This window comes from Strix aluco, chromosome 2 (genome assembly GCF_031877795.1).
Source record: "Strix aluco isolate bStrAlu1 chromosome 2, bStrAlu1.hap1, whole genome shotgun sequence".
NCBI classification, from domain to species: domain Eukaryota; kingdom Metazoa; phylum Chordata; class Aves; order Strigiformes; family Strigidae; genus Strix; species Strix aluco.
The window spans coordinates 5,984,689-6,010,146 of record NC_133932.1 but is presented as its reverse complement, the minus strand read 5'-3'; the positions used below and the strand labels follow the sequence as shown (position 1 = coordinate 6,010,146).

At 38.5% G+C, this 25,458-nt stretch overlaps 1 protein-coding gene across 2 annotated transcripts in view; it reads right to left on the bottom strand.

Annotated features, from left to right (window-relative positions):
• The window catches only part of STXBP5L (syntaxin binding protein 5L), a 219,584-nt gene extending 199,799 nt beyond the window's left edge, over positions 1–19,785 (bottom strand). For both annotated transcript variants that reach the window (XM_074809076.1, XM_074809084.1), the window contains exons 1-2: positions 18,495–19,785; positions 813–910 (exon numbers count right to left, since the gene is read on the bottom strand). In XM_074809076.1, coding sequence (XP_074665177.1) covers positions 813–910; positions 18,495–18,692 — 296 coding nt within the window. In that variant the 5' untranslated portion in view covers positions 18,693–19,785. The remainder of the gene's footprint in view (positions 1–812; positions 911–18,494) is intronic.
• Positions 19,786–25,458: the final 5,673 nt, after the last annotated feature.

Sequence of the window (25,458 nt, the reverse complement as noted above, 5' to 3'; positions counted from 1 at the left end):
TTAAACCTTCCTGTCATACTTTCTTTTTTCCCATACTTTATATGTCTTTTTCAACAAATTAGAATACATTTGAACCATGACAAACTAACAAAATTATGCAGGGAAACAATTTGAAATACATCACATTTAAATATTATCTTCACATTTAAATATTATCCTTTTTTTGTCAAAGTTTTCAAGTTTTCCTTACATTTATATTCAATTTATTCTGTGTAGACTTCTAACTTAAAATTCCTACTGTATAAAAAAATACATAAAGTGCTGGCACTGATGTACTTTTATAATTAATTAAGAGAAAGAGTCACTTTTGGAGGGTTTCACCTTCTCCTCCAGGAAGAGATGAATTTTGACCTGAAATCCCTTATTTCCCCCCATTGGAAGAGTCTAAACAATATCTCATATCTAGATATCTACAGTGAAGATGTCTACAGATGGCTAGCTGCATTGCAGCAATGAATTTATTTATTGCTAGCACAACATTCACAACTTGTTCATTACCACTTTGTAGTCTATCTTTATATACTAGAAGTATATTTCATGCTGAAAACCAAACATTAATTCTGCTTTATATTAACCAATGTATGCCAAAACCTTATGTCAAAAAGACAACCAAAAATTTTTCTTTGGACACTATAAGGACCTAATGGTAATTCCTCAACAGCACATCCTTTTCCAGTCCATTTAGTAAAGCAAGATGAAGTAGAACATAACAACATAAACTGTAACCTTACCTGAGTGCTTGTAGATGATGATTCACATCAATGTATTACAAATACATAGAAATGGTGTAAATTCTGAATGAGAAAGGATACATTCGTATGGCTCCTGTTCTTGTTCCAATTGCCAGAATTTTCTGAACTGGGTCAAAAGCTAAGGCAGTGGGTAGATAAGGAAAACCATGGCGAACCGTCTGAAACAGAACAAATGAGCAAAGTGATTGAACTGTAACCACAGATAACAGCCATGTATGTTTTATGTTATGTGTATAGGAAGAGAATCTATATTTTGCTAATGCTGTAGTATTTGCAATACATTTCAAGAAAAGTATTTTAAAAGATATAGTATTTTGAATACAGAGGTGAATTTCACTTACGTCAATTTCTAGATTTGCTCTTTACTCAGTAATATTTTAAATTATTTTGTTGTAACAAAGTAGATTGCAAAGTATATGCCAATATACAACTGGTATATATTGCTTATATGGTATACCAGGAGATAACATCAACATGCAAAGCAGCTGAACTGCAAATTGAAAAAATAAAATGCTCTTAAAACACTGTCACAAATAACCTCAGCCTCAACAGAACAGCTTCAGCAGAAAGAAATGGAACGTATCCAGGGAAAGAGGTCCAATAAACCAATAAACTGAATTGAGTCTATGAGGCAAAAATCCTTAATATCAATTTAAAAAACAAAGATGCCAGAGTAGAGGTTCTCAAAATGAGCAACTGAACCACTCACCCTTTCTTAATCTTTATTTAGAATTCTATGCTTTTAATTCTAATTTTTGCAGAGATACCTTGGGGAATAAATGAACAGAGCATGATGCAATGCATCCTTGAGTTTGAAGACTGCCTCAAATAATATTTTAAGTTATCTTAACCTGGAGGTTATGGCCAATATGACCTGCCTGATTCTTAAGAAGAAGAATCTGATGAGGGAGAATGCTAACATAAGAAAAAAATTGAAAATAACTAGACTAGACTATACAAACACACATAAAAATGAACTGTAATTAATTTTGTGTGTGTGACTGCTTACCTAAGATTGGGTAACAAATAATATATTGTTTTAGTAGTATAATAATAATGTTTCATAATATTTAATATAATATTGAACTCTAGGATTGACTCTTTTTTTCGTATATGATTGGGATTGGAGAGGAAGTACTTTGAAGTGAATGAAATTTAAATTTTTAAGATTTTTTTTCTACCTTTGAAATTATCTTGTTCATGAACTGTGTCTGCTGAAGTATTCAGCAGTCTCTGTGGAACAACTTCAACAAAAGGAATTCCTTAATGGCAGACCTGTTGAGTAAAAGCAGCTGATGATTTCTACAGCTGTACCACTCCAACTCTTCCATTACAGCTGGAAACACTTGAAGTGATATTCACAAGTAGTTTGGGAACAACCAAATGTATGTTTTTCAGCAAATAACCACTTCCTTAACAGAAATCTTACTCATCTCATATCTTAATTATTGCTGATAAGGGATATCTTTTAAAAGAATGTCTAATTATTAGTTTCTAGACTGCAAAGATCCAGAAACATGCTACTTCAGTAAGCTGTAGAAAAGTAACTCACTTTTTCTGTCAGTGTAGACATTTATCAAAGATCTCCACAACGTTGCTTCTGGTTTGGTGTGTGGTTTTTTTTAACCTCAACTTCTCAAGTAGTAGGATTACTCAAATATAATTTTTTTTTAATTCTGACATCAAAGCTGGAACTAGACTTACATATTATAAAAAAGGTTTTACCTCTCAAGTCACAAAAACATCAGGAATTATGAAGTGTAGTATTTTCTAGTGTGTTGAATGTTTGGCCTAACTGGATTACTAATTTTCTATTATATTTGAGATATCTGTATTCTTGTGAATAAATGTTCTTCCTTATCTGAAAAAACACATTTCACAAATGATCTTTTTTTATTCATTTTTAGAAACCCTTCTGTAATAAAGTTTGAATTTTTAGCAATTCCAGTCACGGTAAGTTTTTCTGATGTTTAGCTATGACTGGAGATTTCAACACTATTTTTTAGATCTAACAATGCAAAGATCAATATTTTTAAAGAGGTATTTGCATTCCTGCCTATGTATTTAGCATCTGCTTTGTATTTTCAGTATTTTTTGCTGTCTACAGTCAGACTTTTCATTTGGAAATTTTAACTGGGTCCTGTTATTGAGACAGAACTATGTTTTGGAAGCACAGTGATGTACAACTTTCCAGGATCATAATTCGGTAAAAATTCTTGAACTCTATGATTGACTTAAAAATGTTATTTCTATTTTGCAGCCATTTTCCAAATTTGAGTGTTTACACTAATTCCAATTGGGAAGTTCTTGTGAATGCAATTCTGCTATTTGTAGAATAAAAAAAAAATATTATTGAAGTCTATTGAACATCCAAGTAAATGACAATTTTCAAGTAAAATATTTATATTTACTAGGACTCTAAATAAAGGATGAAACCAGCTTGGAAGGAGAGCCAAGCTATACTGCACTCAGTTAAGGCAGAAGATGTCTTTATGATTGAGATTTTGGCACAAATTAAAGCAGCCTCAGAAGTGATTCTGAAGATCAAGTCTATTCAACAGAACAGGGACACGCTGCAACACTTCAGACCTCCAGCCTTGGCCCAACAACCCTTCTATTTCCAAGGACCGTGAGAAAAATTGGCATGAAAAGCTAGCACTTGAAGTAGATTTTTCAATTACGCATTGATAAAGCTAGTGTGAGCATACATGTAAGAATGAGTAATGATTCCAGAACTGTGCCTGGGCTTCTTTACAGCATTTACTAATACAGATGAAGAAGAGGGGAAGGTCACAAAATTGACTTGATCCTAGGGTGACAAAAAAAAGTGTGTTCCTACTTAACTGAGCTCTGTCTAATATGAACAATATAGATCAGAACTATCAGTGGTGAGCAGAATATGCAAAACAAAGTAGATCTTTTTTCCAAAATTAAACTATCTCATTAACAGGCAAAAGTAGAAAAAAGTATCCTGAAACGTCAGTCTGTGTTCAAGGAAGTACAGGACCTACCTACCATGAATGCCCTAATAAAAAAGGTGAAAAAAAACCCAACAACCAAATAAGGGAGAGAGAAAGCAGACAGCAGATGGAGCCAGGACTGCTTCTCTCCACATTATCCAGCTTTCTTTTATGTCTCCTTTTTTGGCATACTGTCTCTAGAGGCAGTCTGTGCTCCCTAGGACATACAGTTTATGTGCAATATGTGAAATAATTTATTTGAAACAGAACAATTACAAATGCAGTTACAATTTCAGCATACATCTTTGTTTAGGTTTGTTATTCTCTTTTAAATAATTTTAAGCAACTATTCTTATGGTGAATTGCATATATATATCATTAAAATAATCTTTACACAACAAATTTACCTAAATGAATATAGGAAAGTGATTATTTGGGCTTTCTAGTGTTCTACCAATGAACTTTTCAATATGCTGTATGGAACGTAACAACAATCTCTTTCTGTCTAAGCTACCATGATATATTTCATTAGCTGAAAAAAAGAAAATTTCACTAGTAATAATATGCAATATCCGGTATAATTGTTCACATGCGTATAATGCAGTTTTTTAGTATAACAGGTTTTCTTAACTTTTGTTTTATGGTAGTTTGTATTAGACTGCAAAGGCACCATTTTTTTCAAAGTGATTTTTATACTCTCTAGAGAGCTCCATAAAATACAGGACTAAACTCAATTTTAAACTGTATCAATTAAGTAATAGGGTTTATAGTCAAAACAGTTCCTGCTAATTTGCACAAACTTAAAATTTGTAACTTTTCTACTAATATTTTACAGATACCCTGTTTTGTGTAACACCTGACAGCAAAACCGATTTACTTAGGTAAATAATTTTTGAGAAGATGTCTATTTGTTACAACTGAACTATGTAGTCTAAGCCTGTGACTCAGGATGTAGAATCTACTTCCAAATTGCAACCAACATGCCACATGCAAAAATCTCATTGAAGCAAGTAATTGATTGGTTTACGGAATAGAGGATGAAGTGTTGACTGAAACCTTTATAGCCTCTTACTCAGCTATGTAGGAAATTAAAAAATGTCAACGATTACAGCTTTCACCAAGGTTGTAGTGGTGAAAATGGGTGCTTATAAAGATGAGCTGCCATGTATTATATTGCTTTAAGACTATGATATCCCTCATTTATAGGCTTCTGTGCCTGCAATCTGATTGGTAAGAGTGCTCCCTGCTCATGAAAGATGGAGAGAGGACAAGATATCAGTAGATTTCCAACCTAAGAAAACAATACAGGAGGGGTATATTTTTTATTAGTTAAATTTTAAATTTTCAAAGGAATATTTTTTGTAAAAGTCCCAGTGCAGTTAAAACTTTCCAAACTTTCAAACCCAAGCCATGGATTCCATTTAGCTCTTAACCTACATTAAGAACCAGGACTTCTGAGCATGTTCACAGGATATATTCTAAAAACTACCTTTTTTTTTCTTAGATAAAGATACCCATAGATAGTTCTACAAAAGGGTCTCGGGAGCTATAGACTGGAAAGGCTGATTGCTGTCTCCGGCAAGATGGCAAAATGAAGACTAACTGAGCACACAGATAAAGATCATTGCAGAAGCCAGCAGAGTTCCTACAATGGGAAATCCTGTCTGATTAATTTTCTCTAATCCATTAAGCTGTCAGCATGCATGTAAATAAAGAGAATATGAATATATGTAAGTTCTCCAAAAGCCTTCTAATAACGTTCCATAGCAATGTTACTAAACAAAGTTGTCATGGGACTGAAGAAAAGGTTTTTTTGTGGACTGAAAGGTGGTTAGATTACAAAAAACTAAGGATAGCGTTTAATGTATTTTTACCATGAGAACGCTCAAAAGTTGGGTGCTCTATGGATGAGTGCTTGGACCAATTTTATTCATCATCTTTAATGATCTATAAAAGGTAGTGAACACTGAACTGTCCAAGTTCATAGCTGATAGTAAGGTCATTTGGATAGTGAAATTCAGTACCAATGGTGACCAATTCCTGAAAGACCTCATTAGCCTGAATAAGTGGGCAAGAAGGTGATAAATTAGCTTCAGTGTGGATAAATGTAAGATGAGGCACCTGGAGGGAAAAAAAAAAGAATCTTAACTAGACTTACACAATGTTGAATTTGGAAGTAGCATTTACAACTCAGGAAAGTGATTTTGTGGGCACGGTTGGCATTCCTCTGAAGTCTTTGGTTTAATGTACAGCAGCAACCCAAAAAGTCAAGTAATGCTGGACATCATCAGAAAGTGTATAAAGAATAACACAGAGGGCATCATTTTACTGCTATATAAAACCTCTGTGAACCCATTCAATTTTGGGCCCCTCACTACAAAAAGGCCATTGAATGACTCGAGCGTGTCCAGAGAAGGGCAACGAAGCTGGTGCAGGGTCTGGAGCACAGGTCTGATGGGGAGCGGCTGAGGGAACTGGGGGGGTTTAGTCTGGAGAAGAGGAGGCTGAGGGGAGACCTCATCGCCCTCTACAACTCCCTGAAAGGAGGGTGCAGAGAGGGGGGATGAGTCTCTTGAACCAAGGAACAAGCGACAGGACAAGAGGGAATGGCCTCAAGCTGTGCCAGGGCAGGGTCAGACTGGCTCTTAGGAAGTATTTCTTTGCAGAAGGGGTTGTTGGGCGTTGGAATGGGCTGCCCAGGGCAGTGGTGGAGTCCCCATCCCTGAAGGGGTTGAAGAGTCGGGTTGACCCAGCGCTGAGGGATCTGGTGGAGTTGAGAACGGTCAGTGTGAGGTTCATGGTTGGACTAGATGATCTTCAAGGTATTTTCCAACCTAGATGATTCTGCGATTCTGTGATTACTTGAGTACTGTATGCAGCTCTCATCTCCACATCTGAAGAAATAGTCAAGCCAGAGCTGATACAGGGAAGGCAACTAATGCTCGAGGTGACGGACACATGCTCTATCAGGAAAAACTAAAAGTGCTGCAACTTCAGTTTGGAGATGAGAAAGCTGTGGAGGGATATGACTGAGATCTACATAATCAAGAGAACGGGAAAGTTAAATGTGGAACTGCTATTCAGCAAAACCACAGAGCCATTCAAAACAAATGAAAGATTAGTTTAAAAGAGAAAAAAAGAAAATACTTCTTTACGCAACAGGTAATGAACTTCTGAAACTTGCCACCATAGGAGGTTGTGAAGGCTGAGTATTAGCAGGTTCAAAAGGCATTAGACAAATTCACGGACGTTATTGATAAATGGATTCCAAAAGGACTGGCTAAGGACACACTCTCTGACATCTCCAATCCAGTGATTGTGGATGATGAGAGATTAGAAAGGGAATGGACTGCAGAAAGTGATCTAACTTATTACTCTCCCTAAATGACATATTCTATTGCCCCTGTCAGAGACTGACTGCTGGGTGATATGGACCATTGGTTTGTCTCAGCAGGGTAATTCTTATGAGCTTCTTATCTTCACCAGCAGCAGTGCATCTGAGAGATGGAGAAAAAGGAGGTCGGTATTGGTGGAGAAAAACACAGTAGAGAAAAAGCGTGGAAAATGCAGGTACACAAGGGAAAAAGAGAATTGTTACTGAAATAGGGAATACAGGGGCAGGAAGAAAGGATATCCACAGAAAACAACCAGATTAGTAAAAAAGTCTCATAGTATTTACATACACAACTTCTAGCATAGAAGAGTAATAGTTTCAACTACAATATTTTTCTTTCACAAAAGATCATTCTAAAAAAAGATGGCTGTACATCAGGAACCCTCAGCCAAAATAAACACCTGAATTTTAACAGTTAACACAAATATTGTACACTGATAATTATATGAAAAAAACAGATATACATATTGGACTATTTGAAATGAACTGACTTGTATATTATACATTTTTGTACTATGAACATGAAACTTTTTTTCCTTTGGAAGGAGCTTAATGTACTTAAAAAAACCCTAAAACATAAGGTTGCAAAAATTAGTATCAAGTCTACATTTTTAATATGTATTGTTTTTACTCTACTAGTTTTTAAAAAGTCTGTATGCAGACCATATGACTTTTTTATGGCATGTTAGTTCTACCATACATTACATAATTTTTCAATTTCCTCATATTGTTTGGCCCTGAAAAAGGTATCTTTAAGACAATGAGTTTAAAAAAATAATTAAAATGAGTTTAAAAAATAATTAAAATGAAGAAGAAATTTTGCAGTCCCCACTGAAGTTCTTTTCATGGCAAAAATCTCTGCAGAAACTTCAGGCATGTGTTTTTCCACTGTCACTTTCAGATCTGCAAACTGGATGTTAAAGACTATCAAATACGGATGATCCTATTTGCATATGATTCATATTGATACAAATAGCCAAGTTAAGTGAACCACAGGAGAAAAATAAGGCCTTCTGAATTTCAAAAAGCATTCTTCTCATGCTTGTTCTTTGAAATATACTGTAGTGTATCAAAAATACAAAAATTAATATAATTCAGACAGAAAATTCCACACAAATAAAATTACATTGATCCTTGAACTGCATTATTCCCAGTTCACAGCACAGGTGAGGTTGGAAGGGAATTCTGCAGACTGCCTATCCAACCTCCCCTGCTCAAAGCAGAGCGATTGGATTTTAATCTTACTTGTTTGGTCTATTTAAGTCAGTGTTGCTGTGGCCAAGCAACTGCTCGACAACTACACCATGTTGCCACATCTACCACAGCACTGAGTTACAGTGTAATAAGTTAATAAAATAAGTTACAGGGTAATACATGAATATAATCATCCCAAGGTATGTATTATCCCGTTTGGAGAAATCCTAAATTCAAGAAAAGACATTGTATGCAAAATGATTTCCCCTCTTTCCTTCCCATTCTTTCTGAAAGAACTCTACCAAGTTAAAACAAGACAAATATTTTAAAAGGGAGGAAAATGGAGAACACAATGAAGGAATTGCATCCATTGTTAAGTAAATATGCTATAATGAACTTCCCACTCTTACCAGTTAAACTAGCAAGAAGAAACAGGGCATCAATCTATAGAAAAATGACACAGACTTTAATAAAACTTTGGCCTTGGCTTTAATGTAAAATAACAAAAATACCCAACCTTAAACCACTGATTTAAAAACTCAATTTGGCCTACCTACTTAAGCAAGACTTCTGTCCAAATGGGGAATCATTATAGTCAGTGTAATTCAAATAGTAGTTCATACTGATTTTGTTGTTGTTGCTGCATCATTTAACCATATTACTCTAGAATTTGAAATAGTTTTGTTCAGAATAAAAACTGTCTGATGGAGATCTGTTTTATGGGTATTTACAAGAACTGTAATATCATTCCACATATCTGACAGCCCTGAAAGGAAAATATTTTTGTCTTCACTATGACTGGACATGCAGTCCAGTCCAAACATAATTTCAAAACTTTAATGAGAAATAAAAAAACCTTCTGTTTTTATTAAAGTGACACCAGACCAACATAGCATTAATTAATTTTGCATGTCTTCCCATCTTTGGATTTTCTAGAACTTTGCTACTTTAGGCTGATTATATCCTGTTCTGTTTTGGCTGGCTGTGGTTACTATTCTGAAGCAGATGTTTTGTTTGCTCCTTTCAGAATATTTTAATTTTAAAAAAAAAATAATAATCAAAAAAAATCAGCCATATTGGGTAATTAAAAAAATCTTGCAAAAAAAATATCCATGCTACTATGATATAAGAAAATTTTGCCACTATGATAAAAGTTACTGAAGATTTTTTTTTTTTAAAAAAAAGCTATAGAAACAGAGTTAAAACCCTACTTAGAGATAATCGGTATTGGTGTATTCCTGTGGAAATCTTTTATTTTGTAACATAATTTGGCATTCCTGAATACAAATGCTATTACCAGATTTCATTACTAGCATTTACAACATTGTTTACTATTTATTACTAATTAATAATTAGTCTTCTCCTACCTTCTTTCTGTATGCATATTGCATGCAATTTAAGGCCTTTTTTTTCTGATGTTGAATTGAGAATTTAATCGGGAGATATTGGCCAGCATCTCATCTCACATATGGTGAAGATATATTCCAAATGAAATTGAGATGCTTTATGGCAGCTTTTTGCCCTCTAACAGCAGTGAAATCCAGCAGATCTTGCACATTACTATCCCCCGCTGCATTGTCTGTAACACTACCAAAGGCATAGCTCACGGGCACAAATGAAGACACTATATCCAAAGATCATAAGAATCAGATCTCTGTTTACATAACCACATGCCAGTTTTCCTGCCTTTGCCTCATTCAGTAAGCATTTAAAAATACATGTAGGGATAAACAATGAACAAACTAGGGTTCTTTGGACCCACTACACTTAGCTTTCATCCACAGCTACAACAGAATGTATCTGTAATACAACTGATGCCAGACAGGTGTAACTGAAAGCACACATCCAGCCTTAAGGGATACAATAGATGAAATGGGATGAACGATGCTGAGATGAGCATTTGTAATTTATTTAGTACGACTTTTTGTGACGTCCACTGGATAATGCAGAGATTTTCTCACAGGAACCGTTGCAAAGAACACACACAGAATAGCATCCGTCCTTCCCATATGTTGTGTACTGTTCAAACCAAATGTGATGGAGGACTGGAACAAAATATAAGCAGACACTTCAAGAAAATAAAAAGATGCAATAAAGACCAGATTGCCACACATATAGACGTAACTGAACACTAGCTGAATAAGGGACCTGACTTCTGAGTGTTTGACCTCACAGCATTCTTATATAACAGATTTTTATATTAAATATAAGCAATTATTTTTGATTGATTGGATTCAAATTCTGCAGAAAGACACGCTACCTGTATCTGCACATATACCACTGAATTCGGTAAGGCTACTTTTGAATATATGCATTCATCAACTCAAAGCCTTAAATAGTAAGGGTCTTTTTTTTTTTCAGTACTGTATACAACTTAACTTCAAAGGAACCATAAAAAGTGTACCTCATCAGACTTTGACCCTAGCTACAGGCAACAGATTGTCTCTAGTATTTTTTACTATTCATAGCCTTTGCTGGTGATCTGTTAGGAATGGACACAGCACAAAGATAACATCTTATTGCATTTGAGTGTATTTACCAGCCATCTGTACCTAACAATATTGCTTTCTCTTCTCTCCACAGATGCACATTACTTATACTTCTAATCATACAGTCCTCTAACTTTCCCCTATAATGACTCTAACATACATTGTGACAAATTAATATATCCCTATAAGCAGCTTTTATAAACCCTTTTTCTTAGAATAGCCAATAGACCAATACATTCATACAGCTTGGGGTATATTAGTTCACTTCTCTAATGCTTCCTTTTCTCTGTTTATAAAGTGAATGTACTAATACTAACTTTTCACAGTATTTTCACACAGACCTCAAAAAGGGATTTGGGCATATACCATACACCAGGGAGTATCAGATGTCTCAGAATAAGAATCAGCTATGAATGGAGATTCATCTAAACTAACCAAGTGAGAATGGGGTCTGTCTTAGATTTAGTCCACCTCCACTGAAGACAGTTGCATATTTTATGTAGTATATGTACTTCTACTTGGAAGAAAAAAAATCTTCCACTACTTCATATTTTCATCATGAACCTAAGTAAGTTCTCATCGAAGGTTATTCTTAGTTCTTATTGAAATTGAAAGTAATTTCTCAGTGATTTCTTTAAAAAATGAAGTCTTTTTCTTTCAGAAATACGTTGGAGAAAATAGTTGCTTATACAACCGATGTTTTACATGACAGCTCTATGATCAGAACACTCCCTGAGATATGGGCCAACCAGGCTGAATTTCCTCCATCCTCCCAGAAAAGATTCAAAATCGCTTTTCCCACTGCAATGGGAATTTAATTTCTCATTAACTCACTGGTAGCCCACAGGTAAGATACAGTATATCCAGTGTGTCCAGTTCCCACTAGCAGGGAGTAACAGTTAAGAGGATAAAAATGATGGAACACAAAATAAAGGAGAGACAACACGAGAAAACTTGGGAATGGGAATTAACTTTGTGAGAAAAGCCCTGTGTCCCAGGTATAAACTCAGTGGAGTTCTCACAGGAATGAGAAACACCAGGTTGAGGTTGAATGAGGCCTGTGCTATATAAATGTGAAGATACTGCATTCCTCACTATGTTCCATGGTTTCTTCACCATTTCCAGGATATCCAGGGATTTCCCAGTCCCATCATCAGCTCAAAGAAGGAAGACTGGAGTTCTGTTATGATGGCCTGTGAAAAAGTGACCCCTGAACAGAGAGGAATATTAAGCTATCCTTAATATATATTTTCAGTGAGGAGGAACATTCTCTCTTTCTCGTGAGGAAAAAGTATATCCTGAATTTCCATTCTTTATTCAAAGACTCCACATGATTGAAATTAATGAACCCTTGGGTTAAAAAAACCCACCCCCCCCCCCAATATACTTGAAATAGCACACAAAATTACAGTAAATAGTTTAACTTTCCAGTTGCCCTGTGTGCAGTCAGGAGTTGAACTCAGTGATTCTCATGGGTCCCTTCCAACTCAGGATATTCTATCACTCTTCTATTGCTAAAAATACAAGGTCAACCATAAAAAGCAGAAAAATTAGAATATACACAAACTAAGAGAATCTATGCAACATGAATTTGTTCCCCTCTTGTAGGGATTAATTAAATTATCTTTTTCTGCCATAGAACTTTTGCCTCAGTCCATGCATAGTACAGTCTGGTCAGTCCTGTGGACAAATCAGAAGTAAACAATTAAAGAGCTGATGTCTGCCAAACTTGTCTATTTGGTTCAAAATAGGAAGGTGCAAGGTACAATTCAGATAGAAAATTGCAGAAATTAAATTCTATCGGTGCTCTTATCACTTAGTTTTATAAATCATCAAGCCAATGGCCATGAATTAAGCTTTTCACATGTGGCTGCTAATCATGTTTCCATTTTGTGATTGACCAATTTGAGATAATGGAGATTGATGATATTCATACATCTTAGGTACAATTCACAGGTCCAATGCAGAGCCAGCATTCCACCTGTAGTCATTTGAGACAGGAAAGAAATTCAGAGCTGTTCTAAGGTGGACATATACATTAACAGTATGAATAACTAGCCTAAAGACTACTCTGTAATTGTGCACAATACTTGCAACAGAATGTGAAAACAATGGGAGGCATAAAGGGAAGACGTAAGTCATATAAAAACATTAAATATGCTAAAAAAAAAAAATCAGATTCATAGCAGGCCAGGCTGGAAGCTCAGAACAGTGGACACTAAACAATCTGGCATTTGGGATTTTCTGTGCCTTGGTTCCTCATCTATACAGCAGGAATAATAATATCTCCATCTCACAGAAATATTATGAAGGTCAATTCATTAATGTTTATAAAGCTTTCAAAACTACAGTGGTGAGCACTTCTGTCCATGGGGAACTTAATATTCAGGTATGCTCCGAGTTCTAAGTATGCAAAGAAATATTGAAGTGCTTTCTGTTGAGCAAACATTATTTGTTTTACTAAATTAGACCTATAGAAGAAATATGGGATCATGTAATTAAAGAAATTTGGAACTTTCAAGTGTTTTGTTTTGCAACCTTAAAAGTCTGTAAATGGTTTTGAAGCTGTAATTGCAAGTGTTGGCCATGAAGGGTCCGCATTAATGCATTTAGGATTAATATTTGATTAAGAATCAAATATAGTGAGGTGAAAAGACAGGTGTTTGAAAAACAAAACAAAACAAAACAAGAGAGTCCAGTTATACTACTATAGGTAGTTTTAAATCTTCGGAGTTCTTAAAAAAAGAAGCTTTTAATGTGCCATGCTCTTTATCACTGATGAATCCTATTTTTAATTAATACAAACATTTAAAAAAGAAAACCACGCTATGCTTATCACACGTTATGCTCATCATTTCATAAAGTTTCCATCATCTAATTACAGAAGTGTCATTTATGACTCTGTAGTTTTAAACAGAATAAGGGTTTGCATCTAACATTAGATCCAAACTGGAAAAATTCTTCCCAACATTCTTATTTACCATTTAAGTATCAAATGAGCTCTGAGTACTTACAAGTAAGGGTTAATACTTACTTCAAAATGGGTTTTCTCTGAAATGTAGCACTTCACACTTTTTTTTTTTTTCCTACCCTGAATAACCTTACTAAGGAAACAACACAGATTAACCCAACAGCTCAAACTAACTAAAACACTATGGATAGCTTATAGCAAAGATTTTTATTTTTTTTATTTTTCATAATCAAAGATAGAACTATGTGCTACTGTAGAATTGTTCTTAAACTGCCATTCCAAAAATTCATCTCTATTATCACTGAACTGTAGCGTCATGTTGCATTTGCAGTTTAAGTGCCTACTTGACTGCTGTCAGAGGGACTAAATGCTCATCTTCATAGGTTGACAAAATAAAGTACTACTCTCTATAAACTCTGGGAATTAAAGTATAAGACCACCTTATAGGAAATCCAGATAATTAAGGTATTTAAATTGGCTACTGATTGAATGCATCTTGAAGGCCTGATTTTGTCATAAGAAAAGTAGGGTTAGAAAGGCACAACTGTAATTGGCCATGGGCTTCCATACCATTTTCAACAAAAGCCTGACACTATTCTGGCCTCCATGGGTTTTGTATAAAGACTGGGTAATGCGCATACTGGAACTATGACTATACTATCAATATGAATAATACAGCAAGATGAAGAGGGATGTTTATTAGATAGCAAGACTACCCAGTAATAACACTGAATAACACTTTTGGAAAGAACAGAAATCTCGTGCTTGGAGGTTTAAAGGCAGTTCATAACCATCAGCATTTGGGGAATAATTCTGTGAGATGACTAATTTTGTTGGTTCTTGAACATTTTCTAGGGTATCTAATTGCTGCCTGTAGCTAAAGAAAACATACTGGACTAGATTAATTCTATGTCTAGTAAAGGGCAACTGTTACTATGCTCTTAACTGAGGTGTTGATTTCAAACATTTTCTGCATAAAGTTATTAACATCATGCTCTACAAATTCAACCCTATGATTGTTCTTCAAGAAAAGCTCAAGTAGTTCTCTGTGGGAGACTTATTTTCATGAAGAATATGTACTCTGTGTTCCAAAAATGTACATCTTCATTCTTATTCAGTTTTTCCCAGCTGCGTCATCCCCTAACAATCAACCTTCTGCAAAAGTAATAAAATCACTGTTTTGTCCTTTTATGTTCTATCTGCTCAAAGTTCTACTCAAACGATTTACAACATCCTAACAGATTTTCTCGCTTCCTGTATCAATAGCAGATCTCTCCCCAGTGCTGTATTTTTAGTTTCTATATGTTATGGACAAACATAGGCAAGCCTAAAAAATCCTTGCCAGAAAAAACCCATATATACAGAGGGAAAATATAAAGAAGCAAAAATGAGGAAACTGGGTCTATCCCCATTAAAATTAATATAGACTTTACTAACATATTCTACGGGATCATGCCTAGCTTTTGGCATGATGGTGCTATCTCACACACTCAATTCAATGAATGTGAACTATAATCGGTATTTTCATGATTTCCATTTGGATACCCAAATCCCAAGAGCAGCCCTAGATATACTATAAACTATACCTCAGCTTCCTGTTGTCACAAAATACAGTTCTGACAAAATTTCACATTACATGAGTACTTTGAAAAGGGTGCCACTGATACATCAGTACAGCTACCAACATATAAATTTATCATGTTTAAAAAAGGCTGTAGCTATTTCATATGTAATAGTTTCAAGACTATTTCATTTTTAGTCTTTCAATACAGAAGATTACATTAATGATTTAAATATAAATGCCAAAAGTAACTCATTGTGAATGTGTCAGTATAAAGTGAAATATTCAATTTACTTCTATGAAGTTCTAGTCTATGTCTCAAAAAGACACTGTGGAAATAAGCATCCTAAAAATGTCACAAAATGGAGAGAGAGCTTTCAGGTGTGTTACTAATGAAATCAGGTGCATTACCAATAAAAAGAGTGTTTCTGGTAGAGGATTGGATCTGTGGTTTTAGTCAAGCAGACCTCCCACAAACTTCAGAAAGACAATTTATTTAAATAAAAACTGCAGGGTAAGGCCCTTTAATTCTTAAGTATGAGTCAGCTTTTATGTTTCATATCTAAATGCAGATTTTATAATCAGCAAAGAAAGGAAAACCAGTTTGAGGTGCTACTTAGACTCTAAGCCCATCTGCCTCGATCCTGCAGATCATAACAAACCAAAACTGCCATTAGCTTTACTCAGTTCTGCGTGCAGCAGGATCACAGATCATGGATCCTTAAATATGCAGCCTATATAACTTATGTAACTTAACAAGAAAATACACAATTGAAATACCACAAGTTCTACACAACAAAAGCTCGGGGAAGAGAAAGGTTGCATTATATGTGTCTTACTGTATTTTTAATATAATTCAAACTGATTGAGGTAACAAATTATGGCTTGGATCCTGCACCCTGATGCATGCAGGATGAAAGCTGTGCCTGCATCAAGTCCCCCTGCCTTCGGTACACTTGCATGGTACAGAATGCAGGACTGGGGCCTGTGGGGTTTTGTTGGTTCCCTCAAACATGCTTGTAATGTTCCCAAACTGTAATCCAGCTGATTAAGTGGAGCCTGTTGAATAAACATTGCAGTATCTTGTGCGCACATAGAAATCGAGCATTTTGGAAGCTTGCTTTTAGCATACTCTTTTATCTTGAAAAAAAGGAAGCTGGTATTTTGTATACTAGAAAGTAGACTTCTGCAGTACCATGCATTCATAAGCAAGTGCTGCTGCAAGCAGCCAAAAGCCTTCCTATACAAATATTTACTTTGTTGAGAACATTTTAACCTGAGAGCTGAGACAGGCAAATACTGCCTAACGAATTCTTCTCAAAATGACATATCCCTATACACCAAGGAGATCTGTTTCCAAGTAGATCTATCAGATCTATTTCCAAGTAGATCTATCAGAACATATCACCAACTGTCTTCAAGTAATATGAAGCCAAAGAAGGGAAATAATGACGATTAGGCAGAAAAATAATTTCTTGCATCTTATGTTGCCTATTTTTGCAAATATACCATACAAAATAAAAACCTATCATGCTAAATACAGATCTCTGTCCCAATCGAATGACTTAAACATGAAGAACCATGTTCACTTTCAGCCTTACTTAGAAGTCTCACAATGTCAGACCTTCTAATGATATTTTAATGTATCTTGATTATTTGCATTATCTTTTTACTGAAGTGACAAAAATGGGAAATTGCTGTTCTGAATACCTGGAGTTTCACAAAATGCTAAATTACTGTGTACATAAGCAAAAGGAGTCAAATTCAACCCTGGAAAACAGGTATGCTTCTACTGCACTGATCACTGACAGTCTATTAAACTACAGAATAATTTGACGCAAAAGGCCTGAACCTGTTTTGGTTCCGGATGGCAAAGAACTATAAAACCTCCAGAAATTAGAATTACGTAGAACCCATTCCCAAAGGTCTTTGACTCTTAAAGTCATGGGGGCTCATCTTTCTTCCCCTTAACTCTGTAAGAGTTTTGACACCAGCTGTAGCTGAAAACCAGTTGAAATTAGAATCATGATATCTGAGATCAGGAAAGCTGTGTGTTTCACAAGGACCACATCTGTGCACAAACTGTCTTACAGGCTTGTCTTGTTTGTTTGTATTACTTCCTTCTTCCCAAAACACAGAAAGAAATGAGAATGTGCTGAAGTTGGTCATAACCTAAATTTCAAATCAACTGGTATCTGGTTAATAAAAGTATACTTAATAGGTAAAGTTCATCTTAATAATGTAAATTGCACCAATTAAAAATTCTGGTTTTGAAGCTTCTCAGCAAAACAAATAAGCAAACAAAACTTCTAGTAAAGCCAACAGAATTAATGTCAAAGTTAAAGATAACAACAGAGGATCATAATATAATCTCTCCTTTTGGTTTTGGTCCTCATTACAAAAGTATGATTTTCATATTCCAGGGCTGGTCAGAAGTACCAAATAGTTTATACTGATTTTACTTGTGCATTTAAGAACACCACTGAAAGCTTAGTTGCAGAAAACAGATACAAAACACAAAACACACTGGGATATTTTATGCTTTCTACTCAAAGAAAATTCCCACTTAAGGATCTAACCAACACATAAAAACCAATGCCAAACAAATTTGGCAACTTTTGGTATTTATGCTGTCCTACTAAGTTTATTGTCATACAATCACATTCTTCAGTACTAATGCTAAAAAAACACCCTGAATTTACATCCAAACCCTCACAAACAACTGAAGTGCTAGGTTCAGTAATCACTGCACTGTCTTTCTTTTCTAGCTTGTGCCTTTTTCTTAAAAAAGGGAAGGAAGAGAGGCTGAGAAGAGTGAGGAGGGGAAGTAGATGTATACAATTTTGAATTTCTAATGACTTGTAAATGTTGTCTGTACTAGCACCAATTGATTTGCTTTCCTGCCTGCAATCTTGTTACTAGTTTGAGATCCAAGTGTGAACTTAGGATTTGGCCCTGAAGGCTGAAATCAAGATTTTTATGAATTTACTGACCACCCCAACTCTGCAGCAGGAAGAAAAAAAGCACCAACGAGATCTCTGTCTTTTCATTCCAAAGTCCTTATACAACCACTGCAGTTCTCAAGTAAAAGGCTGACTGGAATCAATTTACTGCCTCCACACACACATCGTAGCTTTTATTATTGCCATAGTAAAAAAAAATACAGCCCTTACCTTACAAATTTGAAAATAATCTGAAGTGAGCGTCTCCTGGATCTCATCTCTGGGTGTCCCTGCAGCTCCTGCAGTCCCTCCTGGGTGCATGGAGCCACCACCAGCCCCACTTCCACCACCACTGCCACCACCACTGCTTCCACCAGGGGATGAGGCAGTTAAACCATCCAAAACTTTGCGAAAATTAAATTTCTTCATTTTGGAAAAATCTTTCGGAAGATTTGGGGGGGGAGAAAGGATGTGCAGTAACACATTCAGCTACATGTAGCGAAAGAGAAAGTCTTTAATGGTCCTCTGAGTGAGGCAGCACTTTAAGTCTCTTGTACCAAACAGAATGTCAATATTAGGTATAATTGATTGAAAAATACAAAGGCTTCATTTTGTCAGGCGTAAAAGCTACCTGGAAAGGTCCTTTTAAAAAATAAAAAAATTTCCACAAGCAGCAGAACTAAGATTTACGTTCAAACAAGGAACAATGGAACAACCGCCATCGGGTTCTCTCACAAAATCCACATTTAGCAGTGGTTAAAACCGAGAAGTAAACAAAAAATTCAAGCCGGCATCCAAAACAGTAGGCTCCATCTCTCTCTATCTTTTCTGCCTAAGATTTGCCGTCAGCACTTACTATTTTAACAGAACTACAAAAATTCGGCTACGTTCGCTTTCCTCTCCCCTCCAAACCCTTCCAGTCAGGGGTACCTTTGCCTCCAGGGTTTCGGAGGAGCGGATTCCCTCTCCCCCCCACAGCCGCGGCTCCCGCTATCTACTTCTCTGTCCTCCCCAGCAAGTGCCGGCAGCCGCTGCTGCCCGGGACCCTCCTGTCCCCCTCGGCTCCGGGCCGGGAGGGTGCGCGGCCGCCCCACGCCGGGGTGCGGTGGGGTAGGGTGGGGTGGGAGCCCCTCACTCTCCTCGCCAGCCACCCGCCGCTCCGTCAGGACCAAGCGACAGTAACAAGCGACCCCCTCAGGCAGCCCGGCCGTCCCGGGCTGACCGCCTGCCCCGTCCCTGAGGTGACGGACTCCCCTCAGCCCTCCCGCCCGTCCCGGTCACCGAGTCCGTGCCGTCGCCGTTCCCCCGGGGACGCTTCCACGGGGGAACGGACTCCCTCGGCGCCGGGGAGGGGGGGGGGGGGAAGGTGTAAGCGGGGCGACTCGCCTGGCGCGGCCGCTCGCCCTGAGGCGACGCTTCCTAACGCTCCCCGGGGGCGCGGGGCGGGAGAGGAGCGGGGCAGGGGAGCTGGCGGCGGCAGCAGAGGCGGCGGCGGCGGCAGCTCCCGCCCGCCCAGCGCGCTCGCAGCCGTTCTCCGAGGTACTGAAACCTCCTCTGGCGGCGGCGGCGGCAGCTCCTCCTCCTTCTCCTCCTCCACCTCCCTCCCTTCCCCAGGCCCCGCCCGCCGCACCGGCGCGCAACCGGGCGCCTGCACCCCACCTCTCCCCTCCCCTCCCCTCATCCTCCCGCGGCGCCCAGCCCCGCTGAGGGGAGAGCGGGAGGGCGGGGCAAAGGTTGGTGAATGACAGCAGCGGCAGCCTCCGATTGGCTGCTGCAGGCAAGTCGGGTGAATGTGAGTGGCGGAGAGGAGAGGAGGGCGGGGACTGCTCGCCGCTGCTCGGCGGTCAGGTCGGCTCCAGGCCGACAACGGTGGGGACGGCATGGCTGGCCGCCGCTGCGATCCGCGGCATCTGATTGGGGCTCTGCAAAGATGGGCACTGGCTCCCGCCAATGGGAAAGGCTGCACCGCAAGTTTCCCTCCCCCCTCCCGAAGGCGCCTTTCCCTCCGCGACGCTCCGCCCCCGGGCCCAGCCGGGGGGGCGGGTTCTGGGGCGGGGCCGTCCCCCCTCCGGCCACGCCCCACTGCGGCGAGAGCGTCTGCGGCCGCCCTGAGGTCAACGAGCTGCCCGCGGCGGAGGCCCGAGGGCCGGGCTGGCGGGGGAGCGGGGCTGGCGGTGGGGACAGAGCTTCGGCTCGTGTCAGCGGAGAGAGCGGCAGTCGGTTTCTCAGCCCTCAGCGGCGCGCGGAAGGCCAAAGCAGCCCAAAATGCCGCGGGCGGTGACTGACGGTCCCGGCGGTGACGGAGCGAGGCCCTGAGCGCGCGGGAGCCTCCCGTTCCCTGCCGTGGCGCTGTGCCGCTCGGTGTCCAGCCCATCTGCTGATACCCCCGGCACCTCCGGTACAAATCCTCTCGTTTTTCTTTCCGAGAGGAACAACATAACCCCCGGTTGCCCTTGCAGGCGCGTGAAGGGTCGGTGGTTCTCCGAGGCTTGGCCCAAAGTCGTGGAAGTGTCGTGGGACGGCGCTCCGGCCTCTGAAGCGCGATGCAGGCCAAGGAGCACTATACTGTGCGCCAGACGCTGTCAAAAGGTTATTCAGGTCAGAAATAAATGAGGTAGCAATTGAAAGTGACTCACGGCACAGCGCGGTCAACATGGTTGGAAGCTGGGAACTGACTGAAATGGTGTAAGGACCAAACTTGTTCTGTACAGCACTAAATATATAGCACCTCTTGTATAATAAAACCATACAAGTGATGCACATTGGTCACCTCATTTTGCAGATTCTCCAGCAGCACTTAGTATAGTTCTGATACCCACTCTTACTACCTAATCTCTTTTTTGTAAATCTTAGAGCTCTCTGAAGCAAGGTAATAGTGTTTATTTCAGCTTCTTACACTGAACTCCATACATTATTTTTTTTCCGCTCCGGCTCCTCTCTGTGTTCACAGGTACTCCCCAACTGAATGACAAAATTATTCCAGTGAAGTTCAAAGAGTAACGGTAGCTTCACTTATGTGCTCATGAAAAATAAAGGATATATTGCTGATGAAACTGGAAAGGTTGGTAGTTTTCTGCAGCCAGAAAAAAAGGAACAGAACTTTGGGAAACAAAATATATGAGGACTATGGCTATGAGACAGAAATGGAAAAGAGGATGGAACTGAGTAAGCAAATCTAAAGATTTGCAGGAGTTTGGAGAATAAGGAAAAGTCAAACCTCGATTGAAGCTATTTGACGAATGTCATGTCCTACTGATATTATGTTCACCACAGGCAGTGCAAGTGAAAAAAAAAGAGCTAACAAAACCCAAAAGAAAGATAACAACATGCATTGTAAGTAGGAAAGGGAAAGATAAGGTTAAAAATGAAATAATTAGGATGAAGAAAATGTCATAGACTTGCAAAAAACAGAGAATAGACTGGGAGTCAGGGGGTGCTAGAGGAAGAAAATCTGACAATGTAATGCTCTCACAGTTTTAGGGAAGACAGCGATAAGATGGTTAGTTTTAAGTGAAGAAAAGGAAGGACCAAAATTAAAGAATGTTAAAAAGCCTTTGCAAGTGGAATAAGATGCATACAGTTTTGGAATACCAACAACATTTGTCTTTCAGAGAATTGGCATGAAGAGCTGGATATTGATGAGTAGATATTACCTCAGGGTATCCAAAAGGGCAAGGATCTTCATACTGGCAGTGTGCTGTTAGGAAAACAGACTTGTAGAAAAAAAACCCAAAACCAGATACTGCCCAACAAAATATTGAGCAGTCCTGTTTAAAAACACCAACTGAGAAAAATACTTTGGTTGACTACTTGTGTATGTAAGGCATGTAGGTCCCTTTTGAAAATTTTGCTCTAAGGCGGACACAAATCCAGAAGTTGAGGCAGAACAATGGAAGTGATAGTTGGAGGGAGGTGCAAAGGGAGACAGGACAGTGCAGGACATACATAGGAACTACATCAGTAGTAGCGATGACATGAATGGTGAGGAGTTTTGTTGTAATGATAATTAAAAAAAAGGACCAATTTGGTTTTGACACAGAAAAATACATTTGCTTTTTGTTTAGTGGAGAAAAAATCAGTAGACAGGTCAGGCATTCAGTTGCTGTTTTGCACTGTGTTTAGATGGTATTGATGTTTAGTAGGACACTTCTGAGGTTGCATAGTTTTGACACCAAGAGTTTTATAATAGGTTCGTAAAATTATGAAAATGTGGAAAGATTTTTGATGTTCAATTGATATATAACAAATGAAATAAGACATCCCAATGCACTGTGGGATATATGTATCTGAATCTGTATTTTAGATAGTAAGGGGAGAGAGTATATTCTTCAGTGTTTTCTTCTGGATAGTACCTTTTACATTTATCAGTCATCTTGTTCTGCAAGGTCAAACAGAAACCAAATGTTAAAAGGGCAACAGTTTGCTAGCAAGATTTTGCTGAGAAAGAGAACATTTTTAACAGTCTACATCATCAAAATTAGTATGAACACTCCTTTTGACTTTTGCTTAGGTAATCTTGTGACTACATGAAGTAATATAAAAGGATTGGTCAGAATCAAACCTAACAAAGGAGCCTAATATTAATTCAGCATTATCTAACCTCGGTCTGATTCAAGAGCTGACCAAGAAAATGGAGAATCAGGAAAGATGTGCTTAGATCAGCTGACCAGAAAGTGATAGTAATAGAGCCTGTGCATGATTTGTATATGACTAATTATTAATGTTCTGGTCAGATCTCTTCTGGATATTTTTGCTTACCTCATCTGGCTTTCTTGTTTTATTTTTTGATAGCAAACTCTGCTTCAGCCAGTGGGCTAGAATTCCCTGACTTTGTAAAGCTGCAAACATTTTAATCTCTGGTTTATATTAGTGATAGATTAAATAAAGACAAGTGGAAGTGTGTAGTAAGTGGTGGTTTCACAGTTCACACTTTTTAAATGATTCATCTACTACTCCTTTTGATAATACATGAATTAGTAGTTAAAATCAATGACCCTTGAGAGAAATCACTGTGTGTCCATCAGCAGCTGACTAGACCACAGCCTTGCAACTCTACCCTGTAAGCAGACCTCTGTGTTTCTGCAGAACTGAAGAGGAAGGATGTAATCAAATACCAGGAACACATCTATGCCAGTGCAGGCAAAACTGTGACTTTCCATAGCTGCCCATTCCTCATTAGACTTCAGGACATTTGCCAATATTATCCACATTTCTGTGTAATTCCAGAACATCAAATGGCAGCAAGCGTAGTGTTCCTGCCTGCAGAGCCCCACTAAAAATATCCCCAGTCAGTGCTGAGTATCTGGTTAGAACAGCTTGCTGAACTCTATCAATTAGCCAGATCTTAATCTATTTAATGTGTTTTATTAAGGCTATATAATGCTAATGTTTTAATCAAAATGTCAAGCAGTACTAAATCAAATTCATTAGGAAGGTCCAAGTCTATCACATCCGTGTGGTTACCTTGATCAAACAAACCTGTAATCTCATCAAAAAGTGAAGTCAGGCCTGCTTGTCAAGACTTGTTTCCATAAAGCCATGAGGACTTGCTTTCATTATATTCCTACCCTTTAACTCTTTATTGATTGCATCACACATAGCATGACTGCTTTAACTCACATAACATCACTCTTTTGTCTAGGATTACTTAGGATGCCAGGTCTATTCTTACCTTGGTCATTCTGCTTGATTCTTGGAATACCATGAGATTTCCTTTGGCCCTTTGAATTTGTAGCTGTACAGAGAGCTGTTAAAATTAACATTAGAAGGCTGGAAGTCTCCTACTATTTTAGGATCTTTGGGTACTCAGGTGCCACAGAGACTGCTGATTGAAAAACAGCAGTGCCATTTTCATCCTCCATAGGTGTCAATGGATAGAAAAATAATTCATCATCCTCATGTAATATTAATACATTATCCTTTTTTTTTTCCTTCACAAGGATAGAAGTATTTACCATAAAAATTAGATCTTTTATGCATGCTCAGAGACCAGATTTCTTAATGAAGAAGCTGTGACAAGGTGGGATGTGTCTGTACAAAACTGAGAATGTAATTTTGTAATAAGAACTCCATTTTGCACATTGGGCCAAGTAGAGGTGTAAATTAGCCCATGCGTAGAGTTAACTGTTACAGCTTGAGGTGATCCTTTCTCGTTGCTGTTGAAAGGGAAGTCCTGCATCCAACTTGAGCCCTTGGCTTTTTGCCCCTTCAGCAATAAATTAATTTGCTAGGAAAGTCAATCGTTTTCTTTTGGGGTTAATGAGCTGGATTAGCTCTGTGCAGAGTCAGACAAGCACCAGAGCCAGCTCAAAGAAAGGCAGAGGTATAGGCCTGCACAGAAAGATGAGGGTAGTCTCCCTTTTGTTAAACTTAGTTCGGCTCAGGCATACAGTATAAATTCATCGCGGCGGTGACCTGTTGAGTTCTATTCTAAATATATGCCCTACCCAGGAAGGGCTGCATATCTCAGTGAAGAACTATCACAGGCCACCTAAACTGCAGTCAGGGGCATAAAATTTTGACTAGTTTTTACAGACCATCCTGTTGCAGTAGAGCCACGTATTTCTTGCAGTGGAAGGTGGGACTCAGCCTACATTTGGTTGCTCTGGAAGCAGGGGTCTTCTTCTAACAGATTGTGGAGTTCAGGCTGTAACAGAAGCCATGGAGGAGTTAAAGCCTCAGCAATTATTATCTGCACAGCAGTTACTTGCTGTATCTTTACCATAGCAAATATGGAAGACTCTGGGATGTCTAATCAAGATAACTTGGGTTCTAGTCATGACAATGTGGGGCCTTGCCTGGGACATAAAACTGGTCTGAGAGGCTGGATCAATACTAGGGTAGTTAATATATGCCATATACCATGTTGCCACAGATTTCTTATCAGCCTTTATGGTAGTTCTCAGGCTGATGTTTTGGTCTTCCCTCTGCAGCCAGCTTCCATTGTACTCCATGCACAGTTTTCTAGTTCTTCCTCTTAAGCCCTTTCCTTAACACTTCATTTTATAGATCACTGGCTGTCACATAGCTTAGCTACCTCTTTCCCCTCTTACCCCTTCCATAAGGATTAGACAAAACTGTCTGGCTTTCGCAGGTCCTGCTGTGAGCCAGGCTGTTTGAACTTCTAATGACCCAGGTTTGCCATCCAGCCTGTGCACATCTGATGTATCTAAAGGTGTAATGGTTCATTAAAATA